The following is an 18,850-nucleotide window of genomic DNA, read 5'->3' as shown; positions in this document are numbered from 1 at the left end:
GGCAGTTATAAACAAAGAAATGAAGAGACATTACCTCATCCAATACTATCATCTGGACATGATCAACTTTTGCTACTCCTTTCTTGATAAGATCCAGGATTCTTCCAGGGGTAGCTATCACCACGTGCACTACACAAGATTAAAAAAATATATATATGTATATATTCTCATTCATTTTAGCTTGGGCAAAGAGGATACAGTAAAGGTTTATCGTACATATTTTATCAGAAACTTGTAGAGGCAGGAATAATACAAACAGGCAAATATGTGTTTTAAGATATGGATTTTCATTTCATCTTAGGTTGGTCAGAGAATACTTGTTGCACTCCTACATGGGGCAGGCTAATAGCTTCCCAAATCACCTGCTCCAAATGAGGAGGAATACTTGTCTTAAAACTATCCCCAATGAATAACAAAGATACACCAGGCATCTCATACAGTTGCTTGCCTCTAAACTAGAGCAATGGTCTTTAGAAGACTGTTGTAAGATGAAATGAGATAATCATTTTAAATAACTGTGCAATATGAAGCATACAGTAATTTACCAAATGACAACCATATATAAAATTCTAACTCAAACTTTATGTCTAATTTTACATAAGGGGATTTCATGCTTGTGTTATCTTTTTTCACTCAATGATGTATCATGGAGAACTCAATGAAAATACAGATCAGCTTCACTGTTTAATAGCTTCGTGGAATTCGACTCAGACTATACCCCAATGTATTTAGCCCTCTGACATTTAGGATATTCCAATTTTTCAGTACTACAAACCACACTGCAGTAACCCTGTATTTGCCTAGTATTTCTTCAGGAAAAGATTATTGAAAATACACATTTATAATTTCAAAACACAATGCCAAACTGCCCACCATAAAGATCGTATCAATTTATACCCCCACGCTGCAAGACAGCCTATTTCTTCTCAAAGTTATTATTGGTTACTAATATTTTTTTAGCCTTGCCAATCCGACAGATACAATATCAATCTATTTTTATTTACATTAAAAAAATTACCAACAAGGTTGAATATCCTTTCAATTATTATCAATTTGTCTTTTTTTTTTTTGAATGAAATGGTCATTTCCTTTATTCATTTTTCTACAGCAGTGTTTCTGGTCTTTAATTCTTTTTTTTTTTTTTAAGATTTTATTTATATATTTGACAGAGAGAGAGCACAAGCAGGCAGAGCGGCAGGCAGAGGGAGAGGGAGAAGCAGGCTCCTGCTGAGCAGGGAGCCCGACGCAGGGCTGGATCCCAGGACCCTGGGATCATGACCTAAGCCAAAGGCAGATGCTTAACCGACTGAGCCACCCAGCCGCCCCTGGTCCTTAATTCTTAAAAACAATTTTTAGTAAGTTCAGGAAACACCCGTGTCTGTAATTACACTTGGAGAGCTAGGCCACATTATATAATCATTTCCTACCTGTGTCATCAAGCCTCATTATGTCATCCCGTAAATTGGTTCCTCCTGTGGTTGCCATCACTTTGGCCCCTCCCATGTGCTTGCTGACCTGGATGCAAATTTGACTGACCTGTAGAGCAAGTTCTCTAGTGGGAACAATCACCATTGCTGGAAAATAGAAAAAAAGAGACATATTTTAAGAGTGTAATAAGCTACAGAAATACTGCCCCTTGCAATCTAGATGCTCAGGACATTAAAAAGTTGAATCATAATAAGCCTAATTCTGAAAAGTTAAGTAAGTAAATCTCCTTTGCAAAAAAAAAAAAAAGAAAAAGAAAAAGAACCCATTACAGTGTTCTAGCTTTAGACTTTTCCTCAGCAACACTGCTTTATAAACCTGGTACTCCTTAGTTACAAACCTTTAAAGGGTTCTTTGACTTGGCAACCATTAGCTCAAGGTCTATTAATTTAATATTTCAGTAAGGGATTCACTAAACACCTGAATAGGGAACTCCTGCTGCCCAGGTTCCATTTACATCACGTGAATGTACGTAAACGGAAGATGGAAGAAATGTTCATTACAGATCAAGATCAATTTATGAAAATTTCAGAAAAAGCTTTAGAGGTCAGAATTTAACTATTAGCTTACTTTGCATACAACTATGGAAACTTATTTCTTCCCTACTTACTAAGCTCTTAAAAATTCCAGAACCACAAGGCTTTATAGAGGAAAATGTTCATGAGCTCTTGCAGACATGCAGGCGCCCCAAGAAACAATTCAGCAGTTCCACAGCTTATATAGCAAAGTCGGACAACTTCATGATCTTTGCTTTCTATCTACAAGGCAATACTTATTTTGCCTATTTCACTGGAATACTATCAAAACTGTATAATATGTAAAACTCCTCTGAAAACTAGGTATCTTTTTAAAAAGCTGGGTATTTTATAAGACAGTTGGGCCACAAGCTGTGAAAAGAAAAGGTAAATACTAACCCCAGGTTATGTAAATTATAAGAAGAGATGATAATATCTTCCACATAGCTCCAAACTAAAACAACCATTTTTGAGTTTAAACAAACTAACCTTGTATATTGTCCTTCTTCAGGTCTAGCCGTTCAAGTAAGGGAATGAGGTAGGCACCGCTCTTGCCTGTTCCATTTTTTGCTCTAGCTAAGATATCCCTACCAGATAAAGCAATGGGAATGCTCTCCTCCTAAGAGACAAGAAAATGCAAATTACTTGTGAATAAAAACAGTACATAAGCAAATTATTCTCTAAAATATACTGGAGGTATACCTCTTTGGTACAGCTTTCAAGTGTCCCACATTTGCATTTTACAAGAATAGGCAGAGACCAAGTAAATCATCAGTCAGCATCGCCATCATTATCAACCAGTATTTATGAAACTGCTCATAGTGTATTATTAAACTATATCCCAATGTAATAAAAACTATATGGATTTGTATGTGTGAGAATGTGTAGATCTAAGGAAGCTGGGCATCTACAACAAAGAAAACAAAGAAGAGGAACATGGGCTAACACAAATAAGACTTGAATAAACAGAAAAAAGGGTGAAGGACATTTCATAATGAAAAAGTGGGAGAAAAAAATGGCACGAACCATACAAAGGAAAATTGTACGTTTTTAGACAAGTAAGCCAATTTAAGCACAACGAAAAATTGTAGCTTTGACAACTCATCCTTGCAAAAAATAGGAATCAACTGGAAAAGTTTAACTTCCGGTCCTATTTGATTTATTGTATCATATAAGCTCACAATGTCCATGGCTCACATCCAACTTCTCTGTCCTGAAATGTGCTCAATTGGAGGCTCAATTCTATTCCAGTTATCTTAATCCATGGTCATATCAGAGTGTGACGTTTCATTTTCACATTTAGCTTACTTTGTCATGTGTGTTTTGCGAAGATAACATTTCCTACTAGGACAAATTACCTAAACAATAGCAAAGGACTCCCCCAAATTACTGAAAATTAAATACACATATACACATACACATATACAGGCAGAAGAGGTATAAATGGGAGGAATAAGAACATTTCCATTTCTAAAACTAAAATTTTTAATTTTAATTTCTAAAACCAAAAAATTATGAAAGTAAATTAGGAAAGAGATTCATAATCACTGTAACAATCATTTCTGTACTTAAGCTAATGACCAAAAGAACTATCTCTAACACGTTAAAATCGCTATTACACAAACATCTAATAACCATCGTGACTTGCATTTCCCACCATAATACTCATCCTACCTAGAACCCATCACAGGGGTCAGACGGGTTCCATATGATCAGAAAAAGAAATACAGCTCCCAGAATTGTAAAAATGGTCCAGTGACAATACTCTTGTTACCCTCTGTTCCTATAACCAGCATTAAACAGTCTGATTATAATAAAGCAGGTCAAAGAAAAAAATCCTTGGCTTTGCCCCTTTGGGTCTTAATCTCTTCCTTCCTACTTTGAGTCAACTCTGTTAATCTACAGTTGCTCTGGGGGCTTATTACCCCCACGGGTTCATTTTCTTCCATGGTTTTTAAATAGGCTACTTGCACACTACTCAGATCTATAGCAAAATAAAAGGCTAGGTGGTCTCCAAGGGCCTCCCAATGACTTCTCAAGTCAGGTTCTTTAAAAGCATAAAACTTTTGAATGAAGTGAGGCAGGTTAGAACTAGCTTAAGGGTATCCTAATTCCCATTTTGGGTTCACCTTCTAACTTAGATTAAGGCCACTAACTTCTATTCCCTTGCACTCTCTGATAGGGTTTATGCTCTACAGAAACTGTTTAAAGATAAAGACTTTTTTTTTTTTTTTTTAAAGTAAGTAAGCTAGTCTCTAAGTTAAGATACACTGATATTTTGCCCCATATGGTGAGCAGTCAGGGAATTCAACACATCCACACTGTCTCTTACCACTGTTTGCTAGGAAGATTATGTAATATGATGAAAGAGAATTCAAGTCAGGCTCAGACAACTGTGAAACCCAAGAGGAAATCATGGGAGCTACCAGGGAGAAAAGAAAGAAGGAAGGAAGCTAAAAACTTTAAAAACTGTGTGCTGATTCAGATACTTTGTTATTTATATCCTTTCAAGTTAGGTATTTTTGTTTTATAATAAAAACATTCGCACACAAAAACTTGTATGTGAATGTTCACAGCAGTATTCACAACAGCTAGCAGTAGAAACAACCCTATCAATTGACAGATAAACCAAATGTAGTATAGCCATACAATGGAATTATTATTCAGCAACACAAAGACAAGAAGTACTAATACATGCTACAACATGGATGAACCCTAAAAAATGCTAAGTCAAAGAAGTCACTCACAAAAAACCATATATGACTCCATTTATATGAAATGTCCAGAACAGGCAAATCCACAGAGACAGAAAGTAGATTAGTGGTTGGTTAGGGCTAGGGGAAAATGAGGGGAGACTGCTAAAGCAGTTTCTTTTTAGTGAAAGTGTTCTAAAATTGATTCGCACAACTGTGAATATACTAAAAACCACTGAATTGTATACTTTAAATGTGTAAATTGTGTGATATGTGATTTTTATCTTAGTCAAGTTACCAAACCCATGACAACCCCACAACAACCTGAGGTCTGATTCTACCACCTTACCTCTCCAAGGCCATGTTCCACTGTAAGGTGGAAATGACCCACTAAGTATTTGTTGTGTTTTGGCTACCCTAGGATCCATTTTCCCTTTCCTAATAGCACCCTTTCTTCTGAGGAAGTGCATGTCCCTCACCCCACTGGATAGTATAGGCAACCTCCCCAGCTAAATGGGAGACATCAACTGAAGCCAGGCCAGCTCCATGCTCCCTTCTAAGAATTTAAAGTGTTATAGTACATCCCGTAACAATTTGTAGCTTCCTAAGCCCTTCAGAGCTGCCTCAGTCCTTGGTCAATTCCAAGTGTGACTTTTCTCACTCTTGTGAACTCCTGACATTCTTTCAATAAATTTCCCTTTGCTAAAGTTAGCCCAAGTTGGTTTGTTGCCTACAACCAAAGCACAGTATACCTTCCAATTTCCTAGTACTGAGAAGCAGCTGACAGAAGTGTGGTACCTAAAAAAGCTGAAAATTGCCCCATTAGCTGTTTTTTTTTTTTTTTAAGATTTTATTTATTTGACAGAGAGAGAGACACAGCGAGAGAGGGAACACAAGCAGGGGGAGTGGGAGAGGGAGAAGCAGGCTTTCCATGGAGCAGGGAGCCCAGTGCAGGGCTCAATCCTAAGACCCTGGGACCATGACCTGAGCTGAAAGCAGATGCTTAACGACTGAGCCACCCAGGGGCCCCCATTAGCTGATTTTAGAGTAGTGGTTTCTTTTTACCTCCTAGGGCCAGCTGACCTTACAAATCTTAATTTCAGGGGGAAAAAATAGTATGAGTATGGTGGAGGAGATAGCAATGGTTGTCACAGGTATCTATCTATTGCTGCCCAGAAAAAAGGATATGGAAGATAATAATTTCAAAAATATCTCTAACTTAAGAAACACACCCCAATTTTACCACAGTAACTAATGAGGAAATGCATTTAAAGACTTTTTTTTTTTGCAAACTTAGGAAAACAATTCCTATAATAAGAAATCCACATTAGCCAGAGAAATGATTTACAAAGGATTAAGAATGCTGTAATTCCTATCAACAATAAACTATTAATTCTTATTAAACCTGGTTGACAAAATAATTTCTCAAAATAGTTGAGATTCTTGACCCTGATGTGAAATTTTGTTGCCAACAATAAGGAACTCCCATGTTTCCCTCAATAATGGACTACCTGCCATTTCATCATTATCTTATCTACAAAGTCTTCAAAAGTTGCGCCTATGGTCTGAAGCAGTAAGAGTTGTCATTTTCAATCACCGCAAAGTTAATACAGTTGACCCCTGAACGTGGGGGTTGGGGCACTGACACCCCACACAATCGAGAATCCATATAGAACTTTTGACTCCTCTAAAACTTAACTACTAATAGCCTACTGCTGACTGGAAGCCTTACTGATAACGTAAATAGTCATATATTTACATTAATGTAAATTAACATACAAAATAACATTTTGTATGTTATATGTAAATAAATGAAATTAGAGAAAAAAATATTAAGAACATTGTAAGGAAGATACATTTACAGTACCATAGAAAACACCTGCAGTTCAAACCCTTGCTGTTCAAGGGTCAACTCTGTAAGGTTTCGTAATGTTAAGCAGAATAAAACAGTAGGTTCTTAGGCCTTCCAAAGAAGTCTGCGCTCCTGTAAGGCTATGCCTTTAGAGTGGTGTCGTTATGCTAGCTACGGAGCACAGCATTCAGAACCAGAACTAGAGTCACAGATGGCTACACCAAAGAAAGATGTGTGGGGGCAAGCTGTAGTATATCTGGTTCCAACCTGTCAGTGTAAAATATTCTTTTTGGAGGATATAATTTTAAGTGCCTCATTGTCCAATAATCTTACAGCCAATAAAATTTCACCATCTCTTAAAAAAGATTCAAATGCAGAGGACACCCATCTGATCAAGAAGGCTTCTGTGTTTGGGAAAAAAAATGCCTGGGTAAAACTGTAAACTAAGTACTATGGAAGATAATACCTTAAAAACAACAGGAAAACAAGGAAAGTAGGTAAGAACACAATGAATAGAAGGCAGCCAGTCATGAGGTTAGATTTTACTACAGGATTTCATTTCTTTTTGGTTCTAAAATCCTAATATTTACAGTTTATTACACTGAATAATTCTAAGGAACATCTTGTGTTTTTCACAGATTTTGGGCAAAACAAAAGGAAGAAAAAGACAATGTGAATGGTGGTCTTAGATACCTAAAATAATACTTTATGTTCACACACTGCTTTGCTATTTTGAAACATTTTGTTTACACATTACATTTAATCCTCACAAAAACCCTGTGAGGGAGATTACTTATTATTTCTACTTTACTGAAAAAGCTAAATGTGAGACTGGTTAAGTGGCTGGAAAGATAACTGTCTATATGTTATACTAATACTGAAAGTGCAAATAACAAAATCCATTTTAAAATTTTAATACAAAGGTGAGAAACAGGAGCCAGCAAGGGTCCATTAAGAATTAAGTCAGCTAGGGGCACCTGGGTGGCACAGTCGGTTGAGCGTCCGACTTGGTTTCGGCTCGGGTCGTGATCTTGGGGTCACGGGATCAAGCCCCACGTTGGGCTCTGTGCTCAGTGCAGAGTCTGCTTGGGTTTCTCTTTCTCCCTCTGCCCCCCACCCCTGCCAAATAAAATCTTAAAAAAGGAAAATGAATTAAGTTTGCTAAGCAAACCAATCTTTTTCTTCTTTTCTTTTTTTGAGGAAAGCAGGGGCATTTATTCCTTCCTGCCTCCCCATTGCCTTTTTTGATAAAACTACCATATGGAATAATAACTCATAACTATTATAGAGCATATATCATCTACTAGGCACTATACCAAGCATACTAAAATGAATTACCTCACTTAATCTCACAACTCCTCTATGATATATACTATTATATCAATTTTATAGGCCAGGAAACTGAGGCTTAGAGAGATAATTCAAATAATCAACTTATAAAGGAGTGGAGTTGGGATTCAACGTGGGCAGTCTGACTGCAAGACTAGTTCAATAGTTCTATAGACCAAGTTAACCTGCGGACATGTCAACCATAATTTCATCAAAGCATTCTAAATACCACTGAATATCTGAGGGCCCATTTCCTGCCATCCACCTTGCTAAGTACTGGAGATATAAAGTTGAATGACATAGTCCCTACAGTAGAAGACTCTCATAAAACTTTTCATCCCTGTAAAAAAAATGGATTAACATGAACTACATTATAGAAAAGTAAATTTCAAAATATTTTCAATATATGCACTCAAATTGCCTATCTGGTGATGTATAACCTTATCTCGATACTTTCTCAGCCATAATAAACTTCTTTAGTTTGTCCACAAAGGCAAACAAAGGTGAAAACCCCTAGGCAACCACTATCCCAGTGTTCTCTGCTTGGAATATGGATCACTTCCTCTAATGGCTACATATATATGCAATTTCAACTACAAAGGGGCACATTGAAATTATCTGTACGATTAGCTGTCTTATCCACCTGACTGTGAGGGCAGGAACCCTGTCTTGTTCATAAAAACATCTCTAGTCTCTAACATTTTCTAGGTTACTCAGTACATGTTTGCTCAATGAAAAAATAATGATGTCACAGGGTTTGTTCTTATTACAGCTTCGGTTTAACAGTTTTAATTAACACGTGTGTTTATATCTACATATATGTAGATACATATACATATGTATACATACATATATACATTATGTATATAATACATATATTTCCTTGTTCTTTTCACCGAAAGGGCCAAAGAGCAAAGAGTGTACGCACTATGCAGATTTAAGTCTCTAATACTACTATCCCACTAAGCAGGGCTCCTTGGAGAAACGGCTGATTCCAAGGCTGGGACAAGATAGGTATAGATAAGCTCAGCATCATGATATACCAAAAAGGAAGTACTCAAGAAAAATGAAGGGGGTGGGGGAGGTGAGGAGTGAATAGGCAGAGCACAGAGGGTTTTTAGGGCAGTAAAACTACTCTGTCTATACTACAATGAGTACATGTCATCACACATTTGTTCAAACCCACAGAATGTACAACACCAAGAGTGGGCCTTAATATATATAATGAACTTTGGATGATGTTAATAGAGGTTCCTTAGTTGTAATAAATGCACCATTCTTGTGAAGGATGTTGATAATGGAGGTTATCCATGAGTGGGGACCAGGGTTTCTGGGAAATCTCTACAACTGCTGTGAACTTCACATTGCTCTAAAAAAATAGTCTATCAGAAAAAAAGCAGGTGTGTGTACATTATAAAAACACAGGGACCAGGGCGCCTGGGTGGCTCAGTTGGTTGGGCGACTGCCTTTGGCTCGGGTCGTGATCCCGGGGTCCTGGGATCGAGTCCCGCGTCGGGCTCCCTGCTCTGCGGGGAGCCTGCTTCTCCCTCTCCCACTCCCCCTGCTTGTGTTCCCTCTCTCACTATGTCTCTGTCAAATAAAAAAAACAAAAAAAAAAAACACAGGGACCAGCTTGAAGGAGCTCACAATGGCCAAAAATGGGACAATGTGACCATAAAAATACCATGGGGGGGGAATTTGTGAGTCCACACTGATAATATACAAATACATGAAGAGATAGGGAAGGCTTTTTTTTTTTTATTTAAGATTTTATTTATTTATTTGAGAGCCAGGCAAGGCTCTTCTTTACAAGGCCAAATGTGGAAGGAGTGCTAGCATTGGAAACACAGCATAATCTATCAGAGTAAAGATCAAATCATGCAAGAATCACCAATGGATGCTAAGACTAGGGAGAAATTTTGGGGCACCTGGGTGGCTCAGTCGTTAAACGTCTACCTTCAGCTCAGGTCATGATCCCAGGGTCCTGGGATCGAGCCCCGCATCGGGCTCCCTGCTCAGTGGGAAGCCTGCTTCTCCCTCTCCCACTCCCCCTGCTTGTGTTCCCTCTCTCGCTGTGTCTGGCTGTCAAATAAATAAATAAAATCTTAAAAAAAAAAAAAAAAAGACTAGGGAGAAATTTTGATGGAAGAGTAAGATACCTGCATGGTCTTAAAGTGCTTCCCACAAACTGCTTATTAGTTTCAAGGGCAGGGGGAGAAAAGCAATTATACAGTAGAAAAATCAGACACCACCTTGAGACGATAATCAAAATTAAATTCACCAATGAGAAATAGATGGACACTGTGTATACCTCCAAATGTGGTGGCTTGAGAAGGCCATAATGTAACTTCTACAGCAGTTTGGCTAAGAATGCATAACTTGAGGCTAATCACATGGAGACATGACACAAACCCAAAATGAGGAATATTCTATTAGAAAAAAAGGGCTGTATTTTTAATGTCAATGTCATAAAAGACCAAAAAAGACTAGGGAAATGCTCACAACTAAAAGAGGTTAGAGACCTAACTAAAATGCAATACCTGATCTAAGGAGGCATCCTGTACAGAAAAGAAAAAAATAATGCTCTAAAGGACATTTTAGGGTCACTTATAAATTAGAATACAAATGACAAGATAAAAATACTGTATTAATGTTAAATTGACCAAAGATAACTGTACTATGGTTACACAATAAAACATCCCCAGGGGCGCCTGGCTGACTCAGTTGGTACAGCATACAACTCTTGATCTCAGCCATGAGTTCAAGCCCCACGTTGGGCATAGAGCTTACTCAAAAAGAAAAAGTCCTATTTCTTAGGAAATACGCACTGAAATATTTAGAGGTAATGGGCCATGATTTTGTGACTTATCTTTAAATGGTTCAGACAAAGTGTGTATGTGCACATGTATACACATGAGAAAAATGCTAATTTTATCATTCACACAGATCAAAAAGTATGGAATGCTTAACTCATAACATCACATGTGGATGAAAAGGGAAAACATACCTGAATAGGAGATGGCTTTTCCCAGCCCATTTCAAAAATTCCCATCAGTAACTCCCGTTTCAAACAATAATCTTCAAACTCATTTCCTTTTGTGGAGGTCACATCCTAGTCAAACAAAACAAATGAAACAACAAAATAATAAAGTACAACTGTGTTCCTTTGGTAGTTACTATGCTTAAGAAAGTTTGAGACTTATTCTTCCTCTACCCCATTTAAAATATAAATATATGCAAATGAGTTCTCTGTCTTGGTCTGTATTTCAAGTATTCCTAAGGAATAACCACTCTTTAACACACACAGGCCCACTTAAAAATTGTTTTGGGGAAAGGCCACCCTGTGGTCATATTCTTCTGAAGACTGGTTGAATACTGTTATTTCTATGTAAAGCATCATGCTGTGAATTACAAATCACAATATGTGAAGTCAAACTGTAGCTCCACCACTCATTGCCTGCAAATATCCTACTGTAAATAATTTTGATTTCTCAGACTTAGCACTATTAACATTGGGCCAGAAAATTCTCTGTTATAAGGGGCCATCCTGTAGCATCCCCCTCATTGAGTTTAACAAGCTGTGATAATCAAAAATGTCTCTAGCTACTGCTAAATGCCCACTAAGGGACAAAAATCACCCCTAGTTGGGAACACTGGGCTAAGAGAACGAATTTCTCAACTTCCTTGTCCTCATCCACAAAATAAGGATAACACCTAACCTGAATCTTACTGTAATTGCTGGGAGCACAAGAGAATTTTGAGAAAATGCCTTGCAAACAATGAAAATACTCCATCAAAGTTAAATAAAATATACAGATGTATAAATACAGTATTTAATATACAGACACACATTACTGTATTAATATAATACTCTAAACAATGAAAATTTTTGGCAATTCATCATATATGATCCATACAATGTCAACCACTTCAACGGAAGAGTAAACACACAGTGCCTGTTGTTATTTAGTAACTACTTCACTTTTAGAGTTTCCACACCATTTTTCCACTTGAATTTTACAATCAACTTACCGAAGTTTTGATTCTTAGATCCTTTGGAGGGAGTTTTAAAGTCTTTTTCCAGTCATCACCAGGTCTACAGAGAATATAGTAAAATTGAAGCATGAGAATTCTTAGCATCACTATTCTAATAATACAAAGATGATTCACCACAATTACAATTAAGTTCTAAAAAGCACAGTAAATTTAATATATTGCCATTTACTTTGGAATATAGTTAACAGAAATAAACAGCATTAGAAAAACTGTTCTTCTTAGAAAAGAACAATCTAGAGAGGATTAAAAAAAAAATCAAGAATAGAAGGGAGTAACGCATCCATCCTCTTAAGAGAAGCAGTGTAGTATACAGTGCAACTGTTGTCCAAACTGGTAACCCCTGTGTTTTGTTTGACATTAGTGTGTTTTAATTTAAATTAGTTGCCAACAGTTAAAAACGAGGAGATTTCATATAAAAGTCCAGATTCTGGCTTTTCTTGGAAATAAAAAAAAAAAGGAAGCTTTAGCAACACTAGTTCCAAACTTCTGCATATCAACAGTTTGACAGAGGTTAATAACTGGGAGCTTTTTTTTTTAAGATTTTAATTTATTTATTTGACAGGGAGAGATAGCGAGAGCAGGAACACAAGCAGGGGCAGTGGGAGAGGGAGAAGCAGGCTTCCCGCTGAGCAGGGAGCCCGATGCGGGGCTCGATCCCAGGACCCTGGGATTATGACCTGAGCCGAAGGCAGACGCTTAACGATGAGCCACCCAGGCGCCCCAATAACTGGGAGCTTAAATCAAGCAGCAGACTCCTTTAGATAAAGCAAGTACCTCCCCATGTGGCACAGTCTCCTGTAAGCATCTGAGTTTCTAACTTTTGGTGACTAATTAAAACCAAGGGCTCTAAAGTTTCAGACCCGAGGTCAAGCTCTGACTCTAACTACTTAATATTTTTGTGACTTTGCAGCAGTTACTTTTCTAAGCCTTCAATTCTCTCATACATAAAGGGGGTTGAGAATTATATCAAATAATTTACATAAAGCCCTAGGCATAGATCCTGGCAAAATAAGAACTCAGGGGGTGCCTGAGTAGCTCAGCTGGTCAACCATCTGATTTTGGCTCTGGTCATGGTCTCAGGGTCCTGGACTGAGCCCTACATCAGGCTCTGTCCTCACCACCATCCCCCCTCAAGTAAATAAAATCTTAAAAAAAAAAAAAAAACGCAGTATTAGCTGTTAATGACTATCTCTCAGTCTTTTTTTACTGAGAATGCTGAAACCAAATCTCTTTTTGGTCAGGTAAAAACCTCAAATAATACTCAAATCATCTAATGGGAAAAAAATGGTCAATGTCATCTTTAAAAGAAGTTTTCACTGATTTCATTATAGCAACTCTTACATAATCAGAGCCCCCAAAACATCTCAAGAGTCTTGATTTAGAAAGAGAAGCACTCACTTTACTTAAAGCTAGGTCCCATATAATTTAAGATACTCTAACACAGATAACTATTTGCTACCAATTCCATGGGTACCAAAGCCTTTCACCTCTGCCTATAATTAACACACCAAAGTTCCTGAGCAAAAATGTCAGTTGAACATCCTAGTACGCCAGCTTGCCATTGTCAAATTCAATATAAAGTGAATAAAAATACAGAAATACAATGGAAAATCTTACCACAAGGAATTTATAACCTTAGGAGTTAAAAGACCCAAACTATTTAAAATGAGAAAATAAGTGATAAAGTATTAGAAGAGTTCTGAAGACAGTGATGCAATCTAGAAGCCTTCATGGAAGAGATGACAGATTAAAAAAAAAAAACAACAACTGAGATTTAAAGAACCCACAGAATGAAAAAGAACCCATTAATCCCAGGCAGACCAAAAAAGAAAAAGCAAAATCCTATTGCCTGAAATCAGAATTTAAGTAGAAAATAATGAAATAACACATGTTTATGTTTAAAAATAGCCTGAATTTTGCTAGCCTACTCATATTTTGTCAAGACAAACTACAATTTAGAGAATTCTATACTAATTAAAGCTTAAAAATATGCAAAAAAAATAACAGAATATGCATTAATACCAATTCTCACAATGACCAAACCAATTCCAACAGGAATTAATTCTTAGAGGTCACTAGTAAACCACATTCAAGTAACCATCTATATGATATTCCGGTAGCTTTTAAGTGCTACTTTTCTTTAGGAAGTGCTTCTGAGGCATGGAAAAGATCTAGGTTTAATATAACACACACTTTAGTTCAGTGACCCAGAGAGAATGGGAATTCTTAGCATCACTATTCTATTGAGAGATTTCACATGAAGATTTCAAGAGAATAAATCAATCTCTATGCCTAGATTTTTTTTTTTTAAGATTTTATTTATTTATTTGACAGAGAGAGAGAGAGAGACAGGAGAGAGGGAACACAAGCAGGCGGAGTGGGAGAGGGAGAAGCAGGCTTCCCGCTGAGCAGGGAGCCCGATGTGGGGCTAGATCCCAGGACCCTGGGACCATGACCTGAGCCGAAGGCAGACGCTTAACAACTGAGCCACCCAGGCGCCCTATGCCTAGATTTTAACAATAAAGTTAAATGTGAAATGGGGTCAAAAATCTTCAATGTTAATTTTCTATTAACTGAATCTTTAGAGTGATAGTTATCAGTAATAATTTAAAGTGTACACTTAGATGACAAACAGCATATTTACAAGAAAAAATATTCTGTAGTAAGATGAGGCTCTTAAATTTTGAGAGTCAAAGGGACTTAGGACTATTCAGTTCCATGCATTTCCAGGAGTTCAAAATCTTGAAAACCCTATGATATATAACGGCTTATAATTCTGTGTGTGTGTAAAAGGAGAAAGCTCTTTTTTTTTTTAAGTAGAAAACTAAGTTCCATAATCTTAAATATAAAAAAAAGTCATGGATAAATTTTTTATCAGTGAGTATGTTTGGATTCAGAAGGCTGGGCCAGTCTTTAAATTCAAAAACTTGAAACTGGCTTTAACTGCCACTTAAACTAGGGTAAGGTACAGTTACAACACTAGGGAAAAAGCCATACTGGCAAAAACAGGATGAATCTGAGCTAATTATGAAAGCCAGAAATGTTTCAAAAAGTAATGTATACAAAGATAATATATATCATCTGTATCTATGTTTGTTAATGAACCTGAATTATGACAAAAATACATTATTCAATTGCAAATACCCACCCGCCATAAAACAAAGTCATCTGTCTTTTCTTTGCAAACAAAATGGTTAAAATAAGGTTTAAAGTAGTCAACAACAAAGTAGCAAAAAGATACCTCCTTGGTCTCCCAAGTGTTTATTATTTATTCTAACACTTACTTAATAGTGGTGGTCATACTCTGTGCTTGCTGCTGAGTGCCATTATTGATTGTGTTGGTATTTTTCAGCTGGTTCATCTGTTGCTGTGTCTGTGTGCCCCCTCCTCCGGGGCCACCACTGGGCTTCACAGGGCCCCTCAGCTGACCATTTTGACTGGATAGACCCATTATAACAGGGTTCTCTGTTCTGGCCGTGCTCATGCTGTATTAATTGTAAAGATGTCTCTTTCAAACTTCAAAACTTTTGAAAGTCAGTAGAGAAACTGTAATAACAGTTTATTAGACTCTCCAAAACGAAGAGATAAATATAAGTCTTGCTCAATATATGAGTCCTTTATTGCAATGCAGGCAAGCACCTGTAAGTCTCTGAACGGTAAGCAGCAGTAACTTGCTCTCATGCACCGAATCAACTTTTTATTTTTTAAAAAGCCCTCTAACAAGGTTGAGTTATATATCTGAATTCACTCACTTCAATCTGAAACAAAGAGAAAGCTTAATTAGCAAACACAGGAAAGTTAAAAAAACTTTCCCTTTTAAAAGAACCCCTTTAGAGGAAATCACTCTATTTAAGAAATAAGAATACAGATGTACTTAGACCAAAACCCTAGACAGGCTAGGAAGAGACACACAAAAATGAACTGCTTCAAAAAAAAAAAAAAAAAAAAAAGAACAAAACAAAAAAACCCAAGCCAACTGAGACCAATCTCAAACATTTTAAATTGTCAGTTCAAAGTAACCCAGAGAAGATGAGGTAGAAAGATACTGTGATTAAATTAGCATTAGCTGTCAAATGGCAATCTCCTCCTTTCAGTTTCCTCCCTGATGAATTCTCTAAAAGTCCCTGCCACCTCTAAAAGTCAATGATTCATTACACTTAATTGCATTACAACTCAGTGAAGTATCACACAATTTTATTAACGTAAATCTACATATCTTGGAACAAGGCAAGACAATTCTTTTTTTTTTTTTTTTCCTATTTCTGACAGCAACTGAGAATTCTTGAAATTAAGTGAGCTTTTGACTTAACTTTATGCTTTCAGGAAAAAAAACACATTTGTGCCTTTATGAATTTCAACCATAGAGGTTCAATTTTATGAACAAAAATAAATTATTTTCTCTCTTAAATTTTGCCCCTTAAAACAACTGAAGCAGTTAAGAGATAACACATGTCTACATGTCAAAATCTTTCGCTTGAGAAACAGCCAAGAAAATCTTTAGCTCCCTTAATAAAATTTGAATATTAAAAAACTATTAGCTACATACATTTCAATAACACTTTTCAAAAAGTGTATCCTAACTTAAAATAGTTGCTGTTATTAAAAATATCTATAAAAACACAAAAAGGAAATTGCCTGTGTTTAAAAATCTGTGAAAGACTAAAACACACTAGTAACTTTAACCAAACTTTCCAAGAAATCCAGAGTACTAATTAATAGTTGTTTTAAAAAAGAACTGGCCAATCTCCGCCATTTTTAATTATTCCCAAAATCAAATTCTTATTTTGAAATGTAGTAAATAAAAACAATTTACAAACGCCAGAAAATAAGGGACTACTCTTCCTCTGCTGGGTTTGTTCTTTTTTAACTCCTTTATATTTCTTACCAAAAAATACACTAGTCTATTAATGGTGATTTTTTTTTTTTTTTTTTTTTTTGCCAAACACCAAGGATTCCAAAGCAATAAATCTTTTCTAAAAGACAACTGGTTATGTCTTTTTTAAAAACTGAAAATAAAGTTGCTCAGAAGCAAATCCTGATTATCACATACACAAAGCTGTATTATTTCTAAGTCTCTTAGAATCTGATGCCTTACGCAGACCGTGGTTAACAGCCACCTAATTTCAGTTCAAGGTGGTAAATGGTTTCCTGTATTGACAGGTTTATATTATGATCAACAATATCACGGAGTTCACACAAGACTTGTTTGTTGCCAAGCACTAAGGATGAAGAGGGTAACCTCTAAAGTTTAAAAGATACCATTATTGTCCCTTGAGCTCTTAACATAAGACTTCCTATCTCCCTAGATCCAAAATGTGACTATTACTCCCTTCTTACTTGAACCGAAACCTGCACTGCAGCTTTATGTCTCAGAGAAGGAAATATTCCTCCTACCCTTTCCCAATTTAGACTTGCAAGTTACATTCTACATTTTCAAAAATACTAACGAAACGTAGACTAGTTGGGAGGAGCCCCTTGCGGAGTTAATTACAGCACTTCCCAGATTGTAGTTAGCAATTGACAGTTTCACACCCAAAACACTATCGTCATCTCAGACAAGAGCTTTTGTTTGCAAATGCAGCGCAGTTTCTCTAAGCTTGGTCTGCAAGTTGGAGGGACTGTTTTTATTCTGAAGGGAAAAGGACTGTGGTAGAGAAAAGGGAGTGAGTGATGAGGGAAAGAAGCCAATGATTTGAGCCCCGTAACTCTGGGGCAATAATTTCTTGCTCCCCCAATACGCCCCCCCCCCAAACCACACACTTCTAGTCAGCCCCCTGTGACCATAAACAAAAGGGTTGGTGCCCTATAATCGCAGCTGCGCCACAAGAGCAGGGAACCAACTCCGCAGGCAGGGAACCAACTCCGCGGGCAGGAAACAATAGGGACTCCCCCTATAAAGCCCCAAAGAGAAACCCTTAAGTCAGAAAGCCCCTCCTTTCCCTTCACGACTCGGGGGCTCCATAATCACCCTCTTGTTACCGACCTACGAGGCCTTATTCCAAGCAAGCAGCAGCGGGTCCTCTTCCAAAACGAGCCCTCCGACGCTGCATATCCCTGCCGCCCCCTATAGGGCCGCCTCGTACCCTATAACCTCCACCATCCCCCTAAGTCCTTGCCGCCTCTGTGGTCCCACATCCCCTCGTCTTCCACAAAGCTCCTCTGAGTACTTCGCCCGCTCCTTCTCCGGACCCCTCCGCGCACGACATTCCCAGATTCGACTCTTCTCAGGCGCCCCCACCCCACACGGCTGCCGCCCGCCGCCCGCCTTCCTCCCCGGGGCCCGGCCAGGCCTCAGGCCTCCGCCTCAGAGCGCCCCCCCCCTCGCTGGCCGAGGGGCTTCCCGCGGCCCCGACCGCACCGCTGACCTCGACCCCACCACCTCACCCCACTCCCCGCGGCTGGGGCCCGAGTCCTACCACCGAGGCCACTCCCGCTCGGCACCCTCGGTCCTTTATTGTTGACTCGAAGCTCCCAAAATGGCGGCGGCTCCTTCCTCCTCGGAAACCTCCGCCCGCCCCCACCCGGTCCCTCGCTTCTGCCTCCTCCTCCCGCCCCCGCCCCCGCCCCCGCCCCGGGGGCCGCTCCGCAGGGCCGCCCGCGCCCGCCGGCTCTCCCGGCCGCCCGACCCTACCTCCGCCGCTGCCCGCTCTCATGGCGCCGCCGGAGTCGCCGCCCGGGCTGAGCTAACTCGGCTGCTCTGCCCCTCCCCCGCTCGCCCGCCGCCCCTCCCCCTCCTCTCCCCCTCCCCCTGCCTGTCCGCATGGCGGCGGCCGCGGCTCCTCCTCCACGCAAGATGGCGGGAGCTCCGCCGCTGCCGTTGCCGCCGCCGCGGCGTCACGGCCTCCCCGGCTTCGCGGCCGGAGCAATGTGGGCCGGGGAGCCTCCCTGAGGAGAAAATGGACTGCCGTGCTCTCACACCG

At 38.8% G+C, this 18,850-nt stretch overlaps 1 protein-coding gene across 4 annotated transcripts in view; it reads right to left on the bottom strand.

Annotated features, from left to right (window-relative positions):
* The window catches only part of DDX6 (DEAD-box helicase 6), a 33,298-nt gene extending 14,650 nt beyond the window's left edge, over nt 1-18,648 (bottom strand). For 2 of the 4 annotated variants that reach the window (XM_036090767.2, XM_036090764.2), the window contains exons 1-7: nt 18,562-18,648; nt 15,215-15,688; nt 11,907-11,970; nt 10,882-10,986; nt 2,490-2,619; nt 1,428-1,574; nt 35-129 (exon numbers count right to left, since the gene is read on the bottom strand). In XM_036090767.2, coding sequence (XP_035946660.1) covers nt 35-129; nt 1,428-1,574; nt 2,490-2,619; nt 10,882-10,986; nt 11,907-11,970; nt 15,215-15,414 — 741 coding nt within the window. In that variant the 5' untranslated portion in view covers nt 15,415-15,688; nt 18,562-18,648. Of the gene's footprint in view, nt 1-34; nt 130-1,427; nt 1,575-2,489; nt 2,620-10,881; nt 10,987-11,906; nt 11,971-15,214; nt 15,689-17,913; nt 18,114-18,346; nt 18,455-18,561 lie in introns of those variants that run through there. The other 2 variants (XM_036090763.2, XM_036090766.2) reach the window with 2 other exon arrangements.
* Nucleotides 18,649-18,850: the final 202 nt, after the last annotated feature.

This window comes from Halichoerus grypus, chromosome 11 (assembly GCF_964656455.1).
Source record: "Halichoerus grypus chromosome 11, mHalGry1.hap1.1, whole genome shotgun sequence".
Classification (NCBI taxonomy): domain Eukaryota; kingdom Metazoa; phylum Chordata; class Mammalia; order Carnivora; family Phocidae; genus Halichoerus; species Halichoerus grypus.
This window is presented reverse-complemented; position numbering and strand designations above follow the sequence as displayed.